This window comes from Pleuronectes platessa, chromosome 22, assembly GCF_947347685.1.
Source record: "Pleuronectes platessa chromosome 22, fPlePla1.1, whole genome shotgun sequence".
Taxonomy (NCBI): Eukaryota; Metazoa; Chordata; class Actinopteri; order Pleuronectiformes; family Pleuronectidae; genus Pleuronectes; species Pleuronectes platessa.
Genome location: NC_070647.1, coordinates 15,370,326 through 15,390,039, shown reverse-complemented (window position 1 = coordinate 15,390,039; position 19,714 = coordinate 15,370,326). Strand labels below are relative to the sequence as shown.

Below are 19,714 nucleotides of genomic sequence, written 5' to 3'. Positions count from 1 at the left end.
ATAATATATAATAATTAGTTGATGCATAAGCTATCATATACTTCACATCTATATATATTCACATAAGGATTTATATAATCATGTATATTTTATAAACATGTATTTACTTTCGTTTATTATATATCGTTTTAGTTATCTTATTTATTACTTTTGAATTGAGTTGTAAAGTGTAAGTATATATAAAAATGTTATGTTTTATATTATTTCGTGAATAAAATTTATCAATAAAATCATGGCAGAATCTGACCTGAGGGGGGCGCTGGAGTTCATATGGGTCTGACAATGACCCGGAAAGAAAACAGTCGAACACTCCCTGGTTCAGACAAGATGGCGGCGCCCTGCACTGGGTCATGCCGGCAGCTGGAGCCTCTGTGTCGGGTGTAACAGTTGATTAATCTCGGTCGGTCCACTGGTTCGTTCCACAGGTGCACGATGGGGTGGCTGTGACCTGTGAGGACGTCATCAGCGGAGCAGTCCACCATGTTGAACCCGGTGCTCGGCAGCATGTCGGCCGCCTGCAGAGGGAAGAGGCTCGGCTCTCTGCTGTCCCTCAGCCGGAGTCTGGCCAACAACCAGCGAGGATCCCCGGATCCCCCGCCGGAAACCTCCGCTCCTCTCCCGGACAGAGAGCCGGAGAGGAGCTGGAAGCGGCGCAAGGACCCCAGCAGCCGCTCGGTGTTCCTCTTCCCCGGGCAGGGCAGCCAGTTCGTGGGCATGGCCCGGGGTCTCCTGAAGTACCCCAACGTGAAGGAGATGTTCGACGCCGCGCAGAAGATCCTCGGGTACGACCTGCTGTCCCTGTGCCTGCACGGACCCGAGGAGGAGCTGATGAAGACGGTGCACTGCCAGCCCGCAGTGTTCGTCACCTCTCTGGCTGCCGTGGAGAGACTCAACCGGGAAAACCCAATGGTGCTGATCACTCGATTAATCGGATCAATCTGCTAAATCAGTTAACTGAACGTTTTAATCATAAGACATTGGTTCTTTTGTTGGTTTCTCTGATGACTGCATCATGGCCTCAACTGACATATTTGTCATCAAATTTTTTAGTAAATATTAAGTACTCAATATACATTAAAAAGGTTGTTATTATGAAATGGCAAAGAAAAACATCTAATTCTTTTATTCATTCATATTCATTGATTCGTGAATTTGAGCTTGATACATGATTGGGATTGTCTAAATTGATGATTCATTATTTGACAGACTTATTAATAGACTCATAGCTTCAGCATTTATTCAACATATTAATATTATTCATGCACTTTATTTTATTTTTCCTCACACATGTGTCTGCAGGCTGTTGAGACGTGCGTTGCCGCTGCAGGTTTCAGCGTTGGAGAATTTGCTGCTCTGGTTTTTTCCGGTGCCATAAACTTCACAGAGGGTAAATATGACATCACATCCTGTCGTGTGCACCGCGGACAGTGAGTGCGCCGTGCTTACCCCCTTCTGTGTCCTGCAGCCCTGTATGCGGTGAAGGTGCGTGCCGAGGCCATGCAGAAGGCCTCCGAGCTGATTCCCAGCGGGATGCTGTCGGTCCTCGGACGAAATCAGGCTCAGTATAAATACGCCTGTCTGCAAGCTAAGGAGCACTGCAAGAGTCTGGGGGTGGAGGAGCCGGTGTGCTCTGTGGCCAACTACCTGTTCCCTGACGCCAGAGTCATCGCGGGACATCAACAGGTAAGGATCCAAATCCAAGTTACAACCACACCATATCAGGTTATACATTTCTACCTGTTATAGGTGAGACAGGGCTTTAGATCTAAGAGGGGACATATATCTGGGTCACAGCTGTCAGAGCGTCTCCTGTGTCATGTCTTTTAATCCGATCACTCTTGTCATTCTAGGCTCTGGATTTCCTGCAGCAGAACTCGAGACGTCTCCAGTTCATGAGGACCACGCCTCTCCCGGTCAGCGGAGCGTTTCACACAGAGCTGATGGCCTCGGCTGCTGAGCCCCTCCGAGAGGTTCTTAGACAGGTGGAGGTCAGTCTGACTGCTGCTGACTCACATCTGCCCTTCATGGTCTTTCTATACGTTTAAAGCTCACAGCCTCACAACTCAGTTTGTTTCGGTTTTATCGTCTGACTCCTGGATGTCTCCTCCTCCTCCTCAGGTGCGGCGTCCCGAGATCAGCGTGTACTCCAACGTCGACGGCAAGCGCTACATGAACGAGAGCCACGTGCGGCGGCAGCTGGTGAAGCAGCTGGTGTCGCCCGTGAAGTGGGAGCAAACCCTGCACGAGATCTACGAGAGGACGCAGGGGGAGCGGTTCCCTCAAACCTACGAGGTCGGCCCCGGAAAGCAGCTGGGCGCCACGCTTCAGAGATGCAACATGAAGGCGTTCAAAACGTACACGAATGTGCAAGTCACCACGTATGAGGACTGATAACAAAGAGACGTGGATTTGGAATTCAGCAGCAGGAGGAGGAAGAAAAAAAATGGACCTTAGCAAGACCAACTAAACGTGCAAGCTCCTGTGGTTGCTTCTCAAGGTCTTTGTTTGTGTGTAAGTCTGAATTAAATCAGTTTTTTTTTTTTATTCAAGACACTGGAACATTTTGTCTTTATGATTTTTTTTATTAGCATTACAAGAAAAGCAGTTTCAAAAATCTGCAACAGAAAGTCCAGCTCCCGTCATTTTATATTAAGCCAGGGTTCATATCATCTGTAAAAAACACATTTTTTCTGGGCCTCTTAAACCAGTAAGAAACGATGTGGATACAAAAGACTGCAGGCCAGCAACAGTCCAGTCATGGAAACGTGTGTGTGACCTTAAAAAACAACATTTCAGTGCTACATGAAACTGGCCAACTCCTTGGCTAATGCTATAAAACTGATTGAAATCCACCTGCGTTGGGATATTTTTTTGTCACTGGTACATTTCCCAGTAAAGCTGCCCACAGCCACCTGCGTCAACTCCAATACCGCTCGTTAAAATAGTACAAAAAGAGAACTCAAAGTAAACACCAGAAACACATCAGTTAGCAATAATTATCACTCGCCTGCAAACTTTTTTTTTCTTGTCAAATATAATAATGGTGGAAAAGTCATTATTATTATGGCTCTTTAATCTTTCCACTCCATCCATAAGGCACCGAGGAGGGTCACTGCAGCCACCAGTGCCACAGTCACCAGGGCTCCTCTGGTCCAATCAGTGCTGGTTATTGGTTTAAAACTGGAAACCTGCAAAGTAAAGGAGTAATGAATGCAACATGAAAACTATGAAGACTTGGGTACCTTACAATACAAGTTTGCCAAAGGTCAAAACGTGGAATAATATTTGTACATGTTTAACAGTGACATGACCTTGACATTTGACCTTGTTAAACTGAGACACATGTATAATGCTAAGGAGGAGGATGAGTGTTACCCAGTCTGTCCAGGCCTCAGCTCTGAAGAGGCCCTGCCCAGGAGCAGTGCTCAGTATCCAGGACTTCACTGCAGCAGAGAGGCCCTGGAAGCCCCATAACTGGTTATGGAAATCCCTGGAACACATAAACACCAAGTTACACCATCAATCGTTTGAAAATCTGATGAGTGAAGCATAATAAATGTGATTTTAAAATTGTTTTACCGATACATGGTCCTGGTCAGCACCTGAGCAGGTCTCAGCATGCGTAGAGGAGTCGGGAGCCGGTTTCGCCGCCTGCTGGTCCACTCCCGGTCCATCTGGTCCCCGATGGCAGCCAGTTGGCGGGCGAAGGCACGTGATGTCCCGTCACCGATTCTGAAACAGGAACAAGAAAAGATTCTGATCAATTAGACAAATAATTATTATTTGAGAAAAACGATTTTTTGTCAAACTACAACAACAAAATCCCTCTTCATCCTCCAGGTGATTTGAAAGCGTTTGTTTTTGGCACAACTGATCCCACATGGTCCGTTGCCTGAAGCTCAGCCTGTGTTGCTGTTGTTATTACCAAACACACTAGTGTGTGGAGGGGGGCTCTGCTGTACCTGAGGTTAACGTCCAACAGGCCGCCAGTGTCCCCCTCACCAGGTCCAGCCTGGAGCGGGACGACTGGACTGGGCTGTCTGCTTTGTTTCACCATGTTTGTTTTCTGAGAGAGGAGACAGAGAGAGAGAACCGGTATTATGCAAATTGATCATTATTAATACAAGTGCCTGGAACTTCATGCAGGACACATAATGGCTCCGTGGTTCGACACTGGTGTTTGTGCTTCAGCCTTGCTTGACTTCCAACGTTCACAAACAGTCTGTGTAAATAGTGGCTCATGTTACCAGGATAGGTGGCGGCTGTGTTACCAGGGAGAGAACATCCAGGTTGATAAAAACAGGCTCTCCCAGGTTTGAAGAGGTGACATCATGTGTTTGGATTAAGTCCAATGGTCGTTGTCCACCTACGTCTGGATCGATACTCAGGGAGTTTCAGCTCTGGGGTGGACATGAATCTACCTTCATCACTACACTCCTACATACGACTTGTTATTTTCTGCAGGTTGGGATCCTCCTCCACACACCTGCACTGATACCAGTTCCTGTTGTACATTCAGTCCTGCCCCTGAATGCAAATGCACCATTTCCATAACTCAAATCAACCAAACTGCCTCTGTTTGTTTTCACGTAGAAGAAATAAAACATAATTTCCTCCAAAAAATCTGCTCATATAGACATTGAATCTGTATTTCTACAAAACCTCAAATATCCTGAGGAAATCCCATCCGCTAAATCTGACTTTAATTAATAAAAGCATCAAATTAAAACCATACATTTTGGGAAATTAATCACACAATCATACACAAAATGAAAAAGAAAGGTTTTGGAGTATAAATTATGTAATAACCTGAAGTGTTTTTTCCATATTGCCACAACAAAGAGGTGATCTCATCCCTCTAAAGCAAACAAAGGTCGTTTTCAAGATCACATATTAAATATTAAATGACCCATTAGATCCACAGCAGTGAAAAATCTAACACAAACACCATTTCCTTGTAATAAGGTTATTGAATCATATTGCAATAGATACTAATCGAGTATAAATGTCCCCTGTCACCATAAACGTGTACACATACAATAAAAAATAAAGTAAAACCAACCTTCTGAGTAGATTAAAGTCGACGCCGCCCTGTAATAGATATCAACACATTGCAAGTTAAAATGTATAAGAGATGATAAATTAAATAAATATTCTTTTGTTGTTTTCCTGAACTTACAGCAGCGTCCTTTAATCTCGTTGCTCTCGGGTAACTGCCACGAATGAGCCTGGCCACGCCTTTACCTGCTGATACAGAGAGGAGCAGAGAGGTGACATAACGTGAGCACTCTGACAAAACAAGATGGAGCTGAGTTTCTCCTTTATTAAATTACTTTATCTTTCAAAATATACTTTTTTTCAACAGTGGTAAAGTGAATTATAGTTAAATCTTATACTACATAGTAATACATATGAGTTAAATCTTTGAAACATTGCAAAACATTGCAAAACATGTATAGTTGAATCCCATAATACATTATAATAGATTTAAAGGTGAATTTCATAATACATTATAAGACAATATATGGACTTAAATCCTGTAATACATAATAAGACATATAGAACTACATATTATAATAAATCAAACATCACGAAACAAGTTTAGTTAAAACTTAAAATACATTATAATGCACTGCAATACAAATATAGTTCAATATTTCTATACATTACAATACATCCTAATACATATAGATTTACATCATATAATACATTATAATACACAATAATACATAGTCTCATGATAGATTCATGGTGTGAAATGGTTTGTGATGTATTCTGAGGACATTGTGTTGCTCAGTTTGTTGTTTTTTAATGTGTCACGTTTTTTGTGAGTTAAAGTTTTTAGACAAATAAAGGTTGATTGAAAATGAAGATACCGCCTCCTGCTGGTGATCTGCGGTAATGACACCCTGCAGTGACACCACTGCGTCCTCCGTTGCTAGGTTATTTGTCCCGGGGAGGCCGAGCCCACAGCGGGCTGTCTGATGTCTTTGACAAATTATTAAAATATAAACAGTTTAGAAATTAATCGCTGAGGGTGGTCGCATGTCCTGATTAACACCGGAGACTTTTATTGTGAAGAGGAGTTTGTTGTCTGTCCGGCTTCACGTCGCCTGCCTCCTCGCTAGCATCAATAACAAGCCACCATGGGAGGGACGTCTGTCCTGCGGTGATGTTTGACCGACCCTCTGCCGCTGTGCTCGGCTGTGAGTCCCGCTAACCTCGGCTCCGGTGACCGGGTGATGTCAGCCCAGCTTCCGCAGCAGCAGCATCAGCAGCCCGGGGAGGATCCAGCAGCAGCAGCCCGCTAACCTCAGAGCCAGCCCGGCTAGCCGCTGCTGATGACTGGCTGTTTTACTGACATTGATTTTCAGGTAGGCTGCACATGCGTCTCCTCCCTTCCACCCTGCATCGTTCTCCGCCTCACAGCCTTGTTCACCCCCTGGTGTGTGTCTGTGTTTCACCTGCCCCACCCCAGAGGGAGGCACCATGGCCGGTAAGGTGAAGTGGGTGACGGACATAGAGAAATCAGTGCTCATCAACAACTTTGAGAAGAGGGAATGGATCCCAGTGACAGAAAACGAGGACTGGAATTTCTACTGGTAGGTTTCACACCCACACTGCACATGGTTCTTCAGTCTTGGGACACTGTTCGTAAGCAAGCATCGGACACAATGCGTTAAAGCAACTGTGGAGGAAGCACTGGGATTGTTTGCTTCTGTAGAAGTACCAGTATCATACAGTTAAAGGTTCAGTGTGTAGAATATAGTGACATCTAGTGGTGAGGTTGCATGGTGTAGCTGAATGCCCCTCCCATCACCCTCCCCTTCCAAACATGATGGAGAACCTGTGGAAACCTTCAGTTGTCCAGTCTGGGCTACTGTAAAAAACATGGCGGCCTCCGTAGAGGGGACCCACTCCCGATGCAAATATAAAGTATTTCAATATAAAAGGCCCAGTTCTAGTGTAATGAAAAGATTAATTTGTTCACTTTAGATGAAACACACTAGTGAAAACTGAAAACTAGGATTAATTATATAAAATTTCTCCCAATAGATCCCTTTCACCTACATCTTACACAATGGATCTTTAAAATATGAAGTTATGTTCAAGTTCAAGTAGTTGTTATGCAGAAAAGTGCCCTCAGTGACCAGTATGTTATTAATTTCTTTAATCATTTTGATAACATTGATGCGGAGTGAGGAGGAACCAGTTGTAACCACTTTATATAGTATATTTTTGTGCAGTGGTTCCCAACCTGTATTCAAACCACTTCCTAAGGGTCCTATAAGAGGCTCTAACCAGAGGAGAAAGTCCAACAATTTGCACAGAACTATTTTACTGTTTCATATTTAAGTACCATCTACTGCAGATGTATTTGTGCCCACGTGCAGGATGAGCATCCAGACCATCAGGAATGTGTTCAGTGTGGACACCGGCTACCGCCTGTCAGACGAACAGATGGTTAACCACTTCCCCAACCACTATGAGCTGACCAGGAAGGACCTGATGATCAAGAACATCAAACGCTACCGGAAGGACCTGGAGAAAGAAAGCAGCCCGCTGGCGGAGAAGGACGAGAATGGAAAATACATTTATCTCGGTATCTGAAAATGCATATTTACCTGCCTCTCTTCTCTTTTCCCTCACAGACACACAATATAAAAAATGTGACAAAGCTGATTACATTCACCTTTTTTCTCCATGTTATTGGCAGATTTCGTGCCTGTGACGTTCATGCTCCCGGCCGATTACAATTTGTTTGTAGAGGAGTATCGGAAGAATCCGTCCAGCACCTGGATCATGAAGCCCTGCGGGAAGGCCCAGGGCAAAGGCATCTTCCTCATTAACAAACTGTCCCAGATAAAGAAGTGGTCCAGAGATAGCCGCACCTCCACGTGAGTTAACAAAGACATCACACTAACATGCGAGGCTGCAGCCATTACTCATTTTTCTTTCTATTTAATGGCAGAACTATCACAAATCATCATGTTTTAAATCAAATTTCAACTTTTTAAATGAAATGCTCATCAACACCTGTATAATCTTACTGTTTGAGCATTGGATTTCCAGGTAATCATCAGAAACTGCTCATGATCATTCTTGTAAAACATCAGCTTGGTCAGAGGCTGTGGTTTTTGCTGACGCTGGGTGTCTTGCTGTGTGCCGCAGGTTTGTAGCAGCTGCTAGTGGTAAGGAAGCGTATGTGATCTCCCTGTACATTGATAATCCTCTGCTGATAGGAGGGAAAAAGTTTGACCTGCGTCTCTACGTCTTGGTGACGACCTATCGACCTCTGAAATGCTACATGTAAGACCTGGCTACTAGCATCATTCAATAATCTAACAATATATCTACTGCAGCATGATTCAGGCTATTTTCTATTCAGCTGTATTTGAAACATTACACGTTTTCTCACTAGTTTTTTTCGGTTTTGTCTTTCAGGTACACGCTGGGCTTTTGTCGGTTCTGCACAGTGAAGTACACGCCCAGTACGAGTGAACTGGACAACATGTTTGTCCACCTCACTAATGTGGCCATCCAGAAACACGGGGTAAGTCTGTAACGTGTCTGGTCCTGTTTGAATCACTGTTAGTCACCAGTAAAAGGTTTTATTGGATTTTAAATGGGTCTCAACTTGCAGCAGACGCTGTAGCATCCTTCGGCAGACATCACCTAAGAGCTAATGAAGATATATTCAACTGTATTGATGTGTTAAATTGGGGGATTGCTCCTGTAAGCTAAAAGGTGTGTTATGTAGCGTTTGCCGAAGAGATCCAAAGACACCAATCAATTCCAGATGACAAGATATTCCAACACATATTTAGACTGTGTGCCTCTGATGCAGGACGACTACAACCACGTTCATGGAGGCAAGTGGACGGTCAGCAACCTACGTCTGTACCTGGAGAGCACCCGAGGAAAGGAGGTGACGAGCAGACTCTTCGACCAGATCCACTGGATCGTGGTGCAGTCGCTGAAAGCCGTGGCCGTGAGTAGACGTGATGTAGAAGTTCCCTTTTTACTCATGTGACAGTTTCCCTCACACTTACTGGTTGACTTTATAGGAAGAAGAGCCCAACTGATATGGATTTGGAGGGACTTTTATTTTGTATTGTGAAACATATTGTCCAACACTTAAAGGTGCAGTGTGTACGATATAGGTGAAAGGGATCTATTGGCAGAAATGAAATATAATTAATCCTAGTGATGTTTTTGCTAGTGTGTTACATCTAAATTGTACGAATTGTTTTTTTTCTTTACCCTAGAGCTGGCCTTTTATTTTGAAATACTATATATTTACATTGGAAATGGGTCCTCTCGACGGAGGCCGCCATGTTTTCTACAGAAGCCCAGACTCAACAAACCAAACACCTTTTGAGTTTTTATGCAACTGAATGCTAGCACAGGTTCTCTATCATGTTTGGAAGGGGAGGACGAGGGGAGGGGTATTAAGCTGCAACTTGCAACTTCACCACTAGATGTCACTAACTTCTACAAACTGAACCTTTAAGTTATATTAGGCACGAACTGACAGGATAACAGATGTTAATGTTTGAATAGTGGGTTAGATATGTCTCAAAAATTGAATTTCTGATTCTTTAATGCTTCTAACTTCTTTGATATGATCTGATTTGTTTTTAGCCCAACACTGCACTCAGCTTAATACACACTTCTCCTTCAAAGTGATCTATTCCACTTTCTCTCTCTCAGGCCTCTATACTCAGGCTGCTGTGTGCTAATAGTTACGTCCACTGGTGATGTATCACAATCGCTAATTGTTTACTTTCTCGCTCTAATTTGGTCTCCCTCTCTTATTTCTCACAGCCCGTGATGAACAACGACAAGCATTGTTTTGAATGTTACGGCTATGACATCATTATCGATGACAAGCTGAAGCCGTGGCTTATTGAGGTGAGTCATTTAACAGGAGTTCATTTTGCAAGCACACACACCCACAAACTCAAACTCAAAAAGGGTTTAATTGAGTAAATATTAACCTCTGCTCCAAAAAAACATGTTTTCGGTCAGTTCCTGAAGGCAACAGTTACATATTTTCACCAAGCCCATGATACTTCACATGCTTACACAGTGACTCCACTTTGGGTTGAGCAATTTTAAATGGCCTTAAGGGTGATCTTTGTGTCTGTTTGGATGTGTGCCTCTCTGTCTTTAATTGTGTGCTGAGGGCGTTTCTTTAACCCATTCTAGTCTGATTATCCCCGTTGTAAAACATTGCAACAAATGCAGTGTGTGAACCAAGTGATACAGGCTGTTGCAGACTAATCACTGGCTGGTGTTTTCCTTAATAAAGGAGGCATTTGTTATTGAATGTCATCCTTGTTGAGAAGCTGTCATCTTTTTACTGCACTCGCTCCTGACAGCTGCACAATGAAGTTGCTGGGTTTCCAGGCTAGGTCTCAACTATTTTTGTTCACAGACACCGATCTGATCTATTTTGGTCGACACCCAGTTGGTTGTAGGGCATGGACGCTCCACAGCGACAGACGGATCAAACATGTGCCACAAACCTTGTCAGTAGCACTCCCTGTCAGTCATTAGTCCTGCTACTTGCCACTTGCTCTGTTTCTGGTTGACCTTTCAATAGTTGTGAAGGCTTTTGTGTATCAATAGAGCGACAAAAGAAGTCTTTGTTTGTTAACTCAAGACAGTAAGCATGTGTATGTTTTGAGAGTAATTGAAAGTAATTGCTTAATGTCTCTCTGAGCATCCATGTACGTTTCTGGCTCTAGCTGTTGTAGCACAGTTACAGCGGCATTTCCTGCCTGATAAGAACTCGTTGAATATGATATTTCAAGTCTGCCTTGAGAGAATTCTTCATAAAGGCCACAGAGACCCCTTGGGAGTCTGGCAAAAAAAAAGTATGCTGCCTGCACTGGTTGGCGGAGGCAAGCAACGACAGGGCAGTAATTGTCAACCGAAGATCAATGTCTTTAGAAGCAAAGCACCTCCTCTTCAAACATGAAATGTACTTTTCTGTTTCTCTGTACTCCTCAGGTCAATGCATCCCCCTCACTCACCTCCAGCACAGCCAATGACCGCATCTTGAAGTACAATCTCATCAACGACACCCTCAACATCGTCACACCCAACGGGGAAATCCCAGACTGCCGCTGGAACCGCAGCCCACCCCGGGAGGCCCTGGGCAACTACCAAGTCCTGTGAGTGACACCGGAATCCATCAGCTACGTTTAGACACACTGAGCGTAGCTGGAGGGCCACACAGCAGCTAAATATAGCACTCAAAAGTGAACGCTCACTGTTTTATTAGGGGTGTTGCACTCTGAGTCCCAACCTTCGATAGCTCAGTTGGTAGAGCGGAGGACTGTAGTGGAAATACCAGGTATCCTTAGGTCGCTGGTTCAAATCCGGCTCGAAGGAATCTTTTACTCTAACATTGTTGTCCAGCACAAGCTGAAACAAGGACACAATCTGACTGAACAAGTTTATGCTGAACTGTAAATCATTAACCACCATGTAGTTCAAGAGTAGTTGACAAGTAGCAGCAATATATGTCTCTGTTTGTTTCATTAACAAAAGACAAAGACTGAGTTTTTGTACTGATTCATCAGATACACCGCTATAGGTCTTCTTTAATTCCAATACATTAATGTACAGACTGATTTTGCTGCAGAACAATACTTTTTTTTTTCTCTTCCAGTACCTTGAACCTTTACTTCATACTTTACAGATATTATCTCTGCTACACTGTAAAATTAAGTCTCTTACGTTGTAATAACATAAAATAAAAAAAATTGAGTTTATTTTTTGCAGTGATGCATCCTTCGATTGCAATCGAATGAAATAAATGATATTTTACATATTTTACACACAGTATATATTTTATTTGTACTGTGCACTACATTGCATATGGTTCAGCCTACAGGATCTGAAAAAAGACCAGTCCTACTCTATAAATCAAAACTAGAGCAATAGTTGAGGACTACCAGGATGAAGCACTGTGGGGGCCAGTATGTCTCATGAATGCGAAATTGTTATAAAATAAACAGGAGAACGATTGTCTTGCAATTCATCCTATCGGGACAAATCATGTTGTTTTGATATTTCAATAAGGGCCTTAGCGGTTAATGTCATGGTGTTGTTTTTTGACAAATTTGGGGACTTTGTAGGAGAAATCCTCAGGGGACAAGGATAGTCTTTGGTGGTATTTTGAGTGCTAAATTGACCTTGTGCTGGTTAAAATGTGTCTCCTTCGAGCCGGATTTGAACCAGCGACCTAAGGATACCTTGCATGCTCACTACAGTCCTCCGCTCTACCAACTGAGCTATCGAAGGGACAAATGTGACATTTTACAGCCGAAAATTTGACGGGAAACTTTGTACTGTGCACCGCATTGCATATGGTTCAGCCTACAGGATCTGAAAAAATACCAGTCCTACTCTATTCATCAAAACTAGAGCAATGGTTGAGGACTACCAGGATGAAGCACTGTGGGGGCCAGTATGTCTCATGAATGCGAAATTGTTATAAAATAAACAGGAGAACGATTGTCTTGCAATTCATCCTATCGGGACAAATCATGTTGTTTTGATATTTCAATGAGGGTCTTAGCGGTTAATGTCATGGTGTTGTTTGTTGACAAATTTGGGGACTTTGTAGGAGAAATCCTCAGGGGACAAGGATAGTCTTTGGTGGTATTTTGAGTGCTAAATTGACCTTGTGCTGGTTAAAATGTGTCTCCTTCGAGCCGGATTTGAACCAGCGACCTAAGGATACCTTGCATGCTCACTACAGTCCTCCGCTCTACCAACTGAGCTATCGAAGGGACAAATATGATATTTTACAGCCGAAAATTTGACGGAAAACTTTGTACTGTGTACCGCATTGCATATGGTTCAGCCTACAGGATCTAATAAGACCAGTCCTACTCTATTCATCAAAACTAGAGCAAAAGTTGAGGACTACCAGGATGAAGCACTGTGGGACCAGTATGTCTCATGAATGCGAAATTGTTGTAAAATAAACAGCAGAACGATTGTATCGCAATTCATCCTCTCAGGACATATCATGTTGTTTTGATATTTCAATGAGGGCCTTAGCGGTTAATGTCATGGTGTTGTTTGTTGACAAATTCGAGGACTTTGTAGGAGAAATCCTCAGGGGACAAGGATGGTCTTTGGTGGTATTTTGAGTGCTAAATTGACCTTGTGCTGGTTAAAATGTGTCTCCTTCGAGCCGGATTTGAACCAGCGACCTAAGGATACCTTGCATGCTCACTACAGTCCTCCGCTCTACCAACTGAGCTATCGAAGGGACAAATGTGACATTTTACAGCCGAAAATTTGACGGGAAACTTTGTACTGTGCACCGCATTGCATATGGATCAGCTTACAGGATCTGAAAAAATACCAGTCCTACTCTATTCATCAAAACTAGAGCAAAAGTTGAGGACTACCAGGATGAAGCACTGTGGGACCAGTAGGTCTCATGAATGCGAAATTGTTGTAAAATAAACAGGAGAACGATTGTATTGCAATTTATCCTCTCACGAATGCGAAATTGTTATAATATAAACAGGAGAACGATTGTCTTGCAATTCATCCTCTTGGGACAAATCATCTTTGTTTTGATATTTCAATGAGGGCCTTAGCGGTTAATGTCATGGTGTTGTTTGTTGACAAATTTGGGGACTTTGTAGGAGAAATCCTCAGGGGACAAGGATAGTCTTTGGTGGTATTTTGAGTGCTTGACCTTGTGCTGGTTAAAATGTGTCTCCTTCGAGCCGGATTTGAACCAGCGACCTAAGGATACCTTGCTTGCTCACTACAGTCCTCCGCTCTACCAACTGAGCTATCGAAGGGACAAATGTGATATTTTACAGCCGAAAATTTGACGGGAAACTTTGTACTGTGCACCGCATTGCATATGGTTCAGCCTACAGGATCTGAAAAAATACCAGTCCTACTCTATTCATCAAAACTAGAGCAAAAGTTGAGGACTACCAGGATGAAGCACTGTGGGACCAGTAGCTCTCATGAATGCGAAATTGTTGTAAAATAAACAGGAGAACGATTGTCTTGCATTTCATCCTATCGGGACAAATCATGTTGTTTTGATATTTCAATAAGGGCCTTAGCAGTTAATGTCATGGTGTTGTTTTTTGACAGCGACCTAAGGATACCTTGCATGCTCACTACAGTCCTCCGCTCTACCAACTGAGCTATCGAAGGGACAAATATGATATTTTACAGCCGAAAATTTGACGGAAAACTTTGTACTGTGCACCGCATTGCATATGGTTCAGCCTACAGGATCTGAAATAAGACCAGTCCTACTCTATTCATCAAAACTAGAGCAATGGTTGAGGACTACCAGGATGAAGCACTGTGGGGGCCAGTATCTCTCATGAATGCGAAATTGTTATAAAATAAACAGGAGAACGATTGTCTTGCAATTCATCCTATCGAGACAAATCATGTTGTTTTGATATTTCAATGAGGGCCTTAGCGGTTAATGTCATGGTGTTGTTTGTGGACAAATTTGGGGACTTTGTAGGAGAAATCCTCAGGGGACAAGGATAGTCTTTGGTGGTATTTTGAGTGCTAAATTTACCTTGTGCTGGTTAAATGTGTCTCCTTCGCGCCTGATTTGAACCAGCGACCTAAGGATACCTTGCATGCTCACTACAGTCCTCCGCTCTACCAACTGAGCTATCGAAGGGACAAACCAGCTCTCCTACAGGCAACATATTGACAGAACACTTTAGACAATGCATGCTTGTCAATGGAGTGTCCATTCTCAATTGGTGGGAGGTTTATATGTGCTTAGTGCTCACCAGGGGGCTGTTGTTGGAGTTAAGAGCAGTAGAGTGGAGCGTTGTAGTAACTATGACAGACCTCCAAAGCTACAACAATGATAGCGGCTAATGAATGGAATGGAAACATGTTCGTCATGTTTGGCACACTGTCGAAGCAGAAGAGTTTTGTTTTGGCAGCGTTAGAGATCCATGACTCAGTGGGTACATCCAGTTTAAAAAAGCAGCATCTGTCAAAACAAACTGTTCAACATCTGCTCAGCACAAGGGCATCGACCCTTCGGCCTGTGCTCTTTTCCAAGTACCCTTGTGGTACTCCAGGGGAGAGTCAGATTCATAAGCCACACAGCTTTCAGTGATACTCTGTTTAATGTGGTTAAATATCAGTCCTTCAGGCCAGATTAAAACCTGCAACCTAAGGATGCCTGGTATTTGCCCTACAATCCTCCGCTCTTCGAGCTGAGCTATCGAAGGCCTGGTAGAGCTCACCCTGACCTTCATAGCAAAAGTAACTGTAGGATTGATCCTCTGGAAACTATGAATGTCTGGACAAAAGATAAGTTCCAGGGTTCGATACAAACAACAAATTAGGCTTGTGTAGACCCGCCCTCATACAGTAAAGTGCATAGAAGTAGCCTATTGGGGTGGTTGACAGGATGGCACAGCTAAAATGTAACCTCCTTCGAGCCTGATTTGAACCAGCGACCTAAGGATGCCTCTTTACCCCACTACAGTCCTCCGCTCTACCAACTGAGCTATCGAAGGGTTAGATCTATAGAACATGTCGTTTTTGTAGATGGATTGCTCTTTTGACTTCGAGGGCCCATTTTCAATTGTTTGGAGATGTTGTGTACTTAGTGCCCACCGGGGGGGTATTGTTTGAGTTGGACACAGCGGTTATAGTGGAGGATTTGAGGTTACACTTACACCCATTGATAAAATGATAGTCGGATTGATCCTCTTGGGACCATCAACGTCTGTTGACGTGTCGCATTAGTGGATCAATTAACTAGTAATTCTTTAATGCAAGTCAGAAAGAAAAGACACATTACCAATATCTGCCATATGTGTGATCTGGGGACTTTAAACATACGTTCAGATATTGCAGGGGTCCAGTGACTGACATCCTCCTCTGTTGAGTGGCTAGCATAGTTAAAATGCCACTCCTTCGAGCCGGATTTGAACCAGCGACCTAAGGATACCTTATATTACACCTACAGTCCTCCGCTCTACCAACTGAGCTATCGAAGGGCTGGGGTTGAACCCTACTTGGCTATAGCCCACTCTGAATGGTTGTGAGGGTGATGTTTGCTTAGTACTTACCAGGGGGGTATTGTTAGCGTTAAGCCTCTTGTTCCCTATGTAAAGGCAAACAAAGGTGGCAACAGGAACGCGCTCACATGTGTTTCTGTACTGCATCACTCCACTGACGAACTCCTTCTCGGTGTCACCAGGTACGACGAGGAGCAGGCACAGAGCGAGAATGCTGAGCGCGACCTGCGGAGCCGCTCGGGTCAATCGCTGGGGTCAAAGGGCTCCAAGGGGAGTGCAGGCATTCGCCCCGCCGCCGCCACCTGGAAATGAGGTGATATTGTTGACTCTTAATGGCTTCCTGTACAATATTACAGGGTCCAGCGTGGGGGATACAAAAAAGGACCACCCATACTTTTTTTAATACAACTATCCAACAGAGGACTGTTCTCTCTCTCTCCACATCTGACTGAATGAGGCACACAGGGCAATAACCCTACTGCTGGAAGGGAGAAAATCAATAATGAGGTCATGCTGTATTTGGAGTTTAAAGGTTGGAGGCTGTTCTTATCAATGTGCAACCAGAAATGTAAAAAAAAAAAGAATGGTATGGGATTTCAGTGCGGTCAGAACAAGTTTTGGTCTCTTGAAACAGCAACAGGTCTCGACCTAGACCAAGCTCTTTCCAAAGAGAAGGAAAAATGACCCAAAAAATGCTTTGATAGAAGAAAATATTGAGTGAAACCTCTTGAGACGGCCCCGACAGCTGGAGATTTCAGGTACCTGCCACAAATAGAATAGTGGCGGTTACACAAAGTAAAAAAAAGTTTCGCCAGTTGGAAAACAAAGTACGAAAAACCAACCTGAGCAAGAAGAATTAACAACGTTAGCGATGCATGATTACTGAGCACTGATGTCTTAACTCGACTCACCACACAGATGCTAAAATGAAGGAGCTCTGTGAGATGAAGTGAATGGAAATAAAGATGTTTTAGATATGATTTATTGATAGGCAGATGATACTTAGATAGATAGAATTATCAGAAAGAAAATATATCATGACCTTTAAATAGATGAATTGAATAATGTTTTATTTGTTCATTATCTTTTCGCGCGGGGGACGCTTTAAGATTGATTGTATTCAGTGCTGAACCTTGTTGCACTTTATCACTTTTTTTTAAATATCCCATTATGCATTTTGAGTTGGACTGCTGCATATTTTCACATTTATCTTATATATAAATCTGCATTTTTCCTGCAGAGGCTGAGATATTGAATCAGTGATGATGAATAAATGTCCATATTTTGAATTTTACTAATGTTGGGCTTAACAGTATTGAGAAATAACTGCAAGTTTTGTGATCTTATTTAAATATTACAATGCATACAGTTTAATGTTAAAGCTGGATGAATACCAATCAAACCATAGACTGTATATAAAGATGGACGACGCATTTCAACTTCCTCCCACTCTCCAGAAATGAAGACAAAATATCCCGGATACGATCACTGCCATCTTGTGCCTATGACGTCATTTGGAGCCATTTGGAGTTCCTGGACAAATGAACACTTTAACAAACATCAGTGTGATAAGAACTATTTAAAATCACTGAAACCATCTTAGAGAAAAATGTATTTAAAGTGTACTTGCGGTGTCCATGTCCTGTCTGCTAACATGGAGTTTATGACTCCATGTTTATGACCTACACTGCAGCCAGCCACCAGGTGGCGATCGAGACATTTTGGCTTCACTTTCGTGGAGCTGTCATGTCGTAAATCTTTATTTGCAGTCTATGTTTGAAACCTAATCTGATGTTTGTTTTTGTATTAGTAGTACCTAAAAAGGCTTTTTCACCTTGTTCCTGCAAAGCAAGGTTAATACAGTCAGTCAAATGTGTGTTGATCTATTATTTCCTACTAAATTCCCCTTGTAGCCATCTGATCTGTGTCAGGCATTGCTGGACAGTGAGATAAAAGCATAATTACATTCCTCTGTATGACAAGTTTATCATTTCAATTCATTTTCATTTTTTGTCTTGGTTTCAATAAAATATCCATATTGGTGCTGCCTAGACACGTTTTTTTACATTTTAATCAGGGGTATGTTGGATTATATGGGTGTACTGGCCCTTTAAGAAGGTTTTGACACGTTTAAACCTCATTGATTGGCAAGAATCTTTTTTTAAGTTGTGGTCAGTTCTTACATCCTGTTACACTGCAACTGATGAAGAAAAAATAGAAGTTAAAATATACAGCTCTAGATATAATACTGTCTATAAATATCTGGTCATGTTTAAAAAGTGAATGGCTTCTGCTTGAGTAAAAGTGTCTCTCTCTCTATATATATATATATGTGTGCAAGAGACGGTTTAAACTTATTTTTAAAAAGACTTTCGAGTCTTTTTTCTTTATTAATCGCGGTGACTTTCAATTTGTTTTAGGAGACTCACTTTCAGATAATTATTTTAGTTTGCACCTAAACATGTGCCAGGTTTACTATATTTTACATGTACTATAATATAAATTGTGAACTTGGCTGCCATAGATAACTATTATTATAAAAAAAACTTGAACTAAATAACTTCCTGAGCAGGTCCTTCATCGTCACCTTACCTTTTCAAACCAAAATATAGTATTAAACCATTTTTTTCACTCATCATAATCAAGACCTGAGTGGGTTTCATAGAATTGCCTTACGTGAAGTGAAATGAGCTGAAAAGCAATAAATCCTCCTGACTCTTTCTCTGATGAGTTTATAAGAGAAATCTACCTGACCCTCATTTGACTCCTCATTTACTCATTTTACAGCCACAGTTTTTTCAAACCCCCTGTTGGGAACCACTCAGGGTGCTATTGATGAGATTGCCCAAGGGATGTGACGTCAGACAGGCGCGCCTCTTCATAGTTTGCAAAAAGCTTACCAGTCTGCAATAGACTGAGAGATCAGGAAGTCTGTCTATCAAAGTAAAAATGTTGATAGTTACTTGACACCGGAGAACAATCATGCCAGTTATTGTTTTCAAACAGAATTATTTACATTACCAAACAGGATTTATGTTGTTTGGTTTTAGCTGATGTTATATTTAGATAAGTTATATTAAATTATAGCTCAGTCATGCAAAGTTCAATAAAATAGATGGCTGTTACTGCAAAAAACACTCAGATATCAGAATCAGGTATTATTGCCGAGTAGGGTTACACATAGAAGGAATTTTCTGTGGTGTGTGTGTGAAAGTGTGAAAAAAATATATAAAATGTATGAAAAATATATAAGAGGGGACATTTTTTTTATTATTAAAACACCCTGTAAATGATACCGCTTTGAGTTGAATTTGAATGTTGGTTCTTACAGACACTTGGGCGACTCCACACGAGCAGTATGGAGGCATGTCATGTTTTTTTTATCTTAGTTTTTTACGTTTGAAGAAGTGGTCACCATTAACTTTAGTTGTTTTGGATTTGGCTGCAATGCTGTTTACCCCTGAAAGTGTTTTGTGGACTCAAACACTTCACCCACCACCGCTATCCGTCTATGTTTTACCAAATATGCCGAAAGCTAGACAATGGGAAGCAATAGAATGAAACAGTTAAAAGTCACCCGAAGATCACAGATCATCAGAACACAAATTAAAGAACCAAAGTCCTAAAAGTGGTTCTCTAAGTTT

General features: G+C 42.3%; 3 protein-coding genes and 8 non-coding genes across 13 annotated transcripts; 3 read left to right on the top strand and 8 right to left on the bottom strand.

The window, feature by feature from the left end:
* Nucleotides 1-327: 327 nt before the first annotated feature.
* On the top strand, nucleotides 328-2,852 carry mcat (malonyl CoA:ACP acyltransferase (mitochondrial)). The gene is made up of 5 exons (XM_053415264.1): nucleotides 328-909; nucleotides 1,300-1,387; nucleotides 1,466-1,683; nucleotides 1,851-1,988; nucleotides 2,119-2,852. Exons 1-5 carry the CDS (start codon nucleotides 481-483, stop codon nucleotides 2,389-2,391), a joined length of 1,146 nt encoding a protein of 381 aa, XP_053271239.1. The 5' UTR covers nucleotides 328-480; the 3' UTR covers nucleotides 2,392-2,852.
* On the bottom strand, nucleotides 2,551-7,588 carry bik (BCL2 interacting killer). 3 transcript variants are annotated; one of them, XM_053415265.1, is made up of 7 exons: nucleotides 7,361-7,588; nucleotides 5,180-5,247; nucleotides 5,063-5,091; nucleotides 3,963-4,066; nucleotides 3,580-3,732; nucleotides 3,376-3,490; nucleotides 2,551-3,188 (listed from the first exon to the last, which is right to left on the bottom strand). In XM_053415265.1, exons 4-7 carry the CDS (start codon nucleotides 4,055-4,057, stop codon nucleotides 3,072-3,074), a joined length of 480 nt encoding a protein of 159 aa, XP_053271240.1. In that variant the 5' UTR covers nucleotides 4,058-4,066; nucleotides 5,063-5,091; nucleotides 5,180-5,247; nucleotides 7,361-7,588; the 3' UTR covers nucleotides 2,551-3,071. The 3 variants fall into 3 exon arrangements, with proteins under 3 accessions (XP_053271240.1, XP_053271242.1, XP_053271241.1); XM_053415267.1 differs by having other exon boundaries at nucleotides 5,180-5,244; XM_053415266.1 differs by lacking the exon at nucleotides 7,361-7,588 and having other exon boundaries at nucleotides 5,180-5,387.
* On the top strand, nucleotides 6,043-18,112 carry ttll1 (tubulin tyrosine ligase-like family, member 1). The gene is made up of 10 exons (XM_053415263.1): nucleotides 6,043-6,374; nucleotides 6,479-6,602; nucleotides 7,395-7,603; nucleotides 7,718-7,898; nucleotides 8,173-8,310; nucleotides 8,446-8,554; nucleotides 8,849-8,992; nucleotides 9,829-9,915; nucleotides 11,020-11,183; nucleotides 16,253-18,112. The coding sequence occupies exons 2-10, from the start codon at nucleotides 6,490-6,492 to the stop codon at nucleotides 16,380-16,382; spliced, it is 1,275 nt and encodes a 424-aa protein (XP_053271238.1). The 5' UTR covers nucleotides 6,043-6,374; nucleotides 6,479-6,489; the 3' UTR covers nucleotides 16,383-18,112.
* Nucleotides 11,317-11,403, top strand: trnay-gua (transfer RNA tyrosine (anticodon GUA)). The gene is given in 2 exon segments: nucleotides 11,317-11,353; nucleotides 11,368-11,403. It is a non-coding gene; the product is annotated as a tRNA-Tyr (tRNA).
* On the bottom strand, nucleotides 12,232-12,318 carry trnay-gua (transfer RNA tyrosine (anticodon GUA)). Its single transcript is given in 2 exon segments — nucleotides 12,232-12,267; nucleotides 12,282-12,318. It is a non-coding gene; the product is annotated as a tRNA-Tyr (tRNA).
* On the bottom strand, nucleotides 12,723-12,809 carry trnay-gua (transfer RNA tyrosine (anticodon GUA)). The gene is given in 2 exon segments: nucleotides 12,723-12,758; nucleotides 12,773-12,809. It is a non-coding gene; the product is annotated as a tRNA-Tyr (tRNA).
* trnay-gua (transfer RNA tyrosine (anticodon GUA)) lies at nucleotides 13,211-13,297 on the bottom strand. The gene is given in 2 exon segments: nucleotides 13,211-13,246; nucleotides 13,261-13,297. It is a non-coding gene; the product is annotated as a tRNA-Tyr (tRNA).
* Nucleotides 13,758-13,844, bottom strand: trnay-gua (transfer RNA tyrosine (anticodon GUA)). The gene is given in 2 exon segments: nucleotides 13,758-13,793; nucleotides 13,808-13,844. It is a non-coding gene; the product is annotated as a tRNA-Tyr (tRNA).
* On the bottom strand, nucleotides 14,618-14,704 carry trnay-gua (transfer RNA tyrosine (anticodon GUA)). The gene is given in 2 exon segments: nucleotides 14,618-14,653; nucleotides 14,668-14,704. It is a non-coding gene; the product is annotated as a tRNA-Tyr (tRNA).
* trnay-gua (transfer RNA tyrosine (anticodon GUA)) lies at nucleotides 15,477-15,563 on the bottom strand. The gene is given in 2 exon segments: nucleotides 15,477-15,512; nucleotides 15,527-15,563. It is a non-coding gene; the product is annotated as a tRNA-Tyr (tRNA).
* trnay-gua (transfer RNA tyrosine (anticodon GUA)) lies at nucleotides 15,963-16,049 on the bottom strand. The gene is given in 2 exon segments: nucleotides 15,963-15,998; nucleotides 16,013-16,049. It is a non-coding gene; the product is annotated as a tRNA-Tyr (tRNA).
* Nucleotides 18,113-19,714: the final 1,602 nt, after the last annotated feature.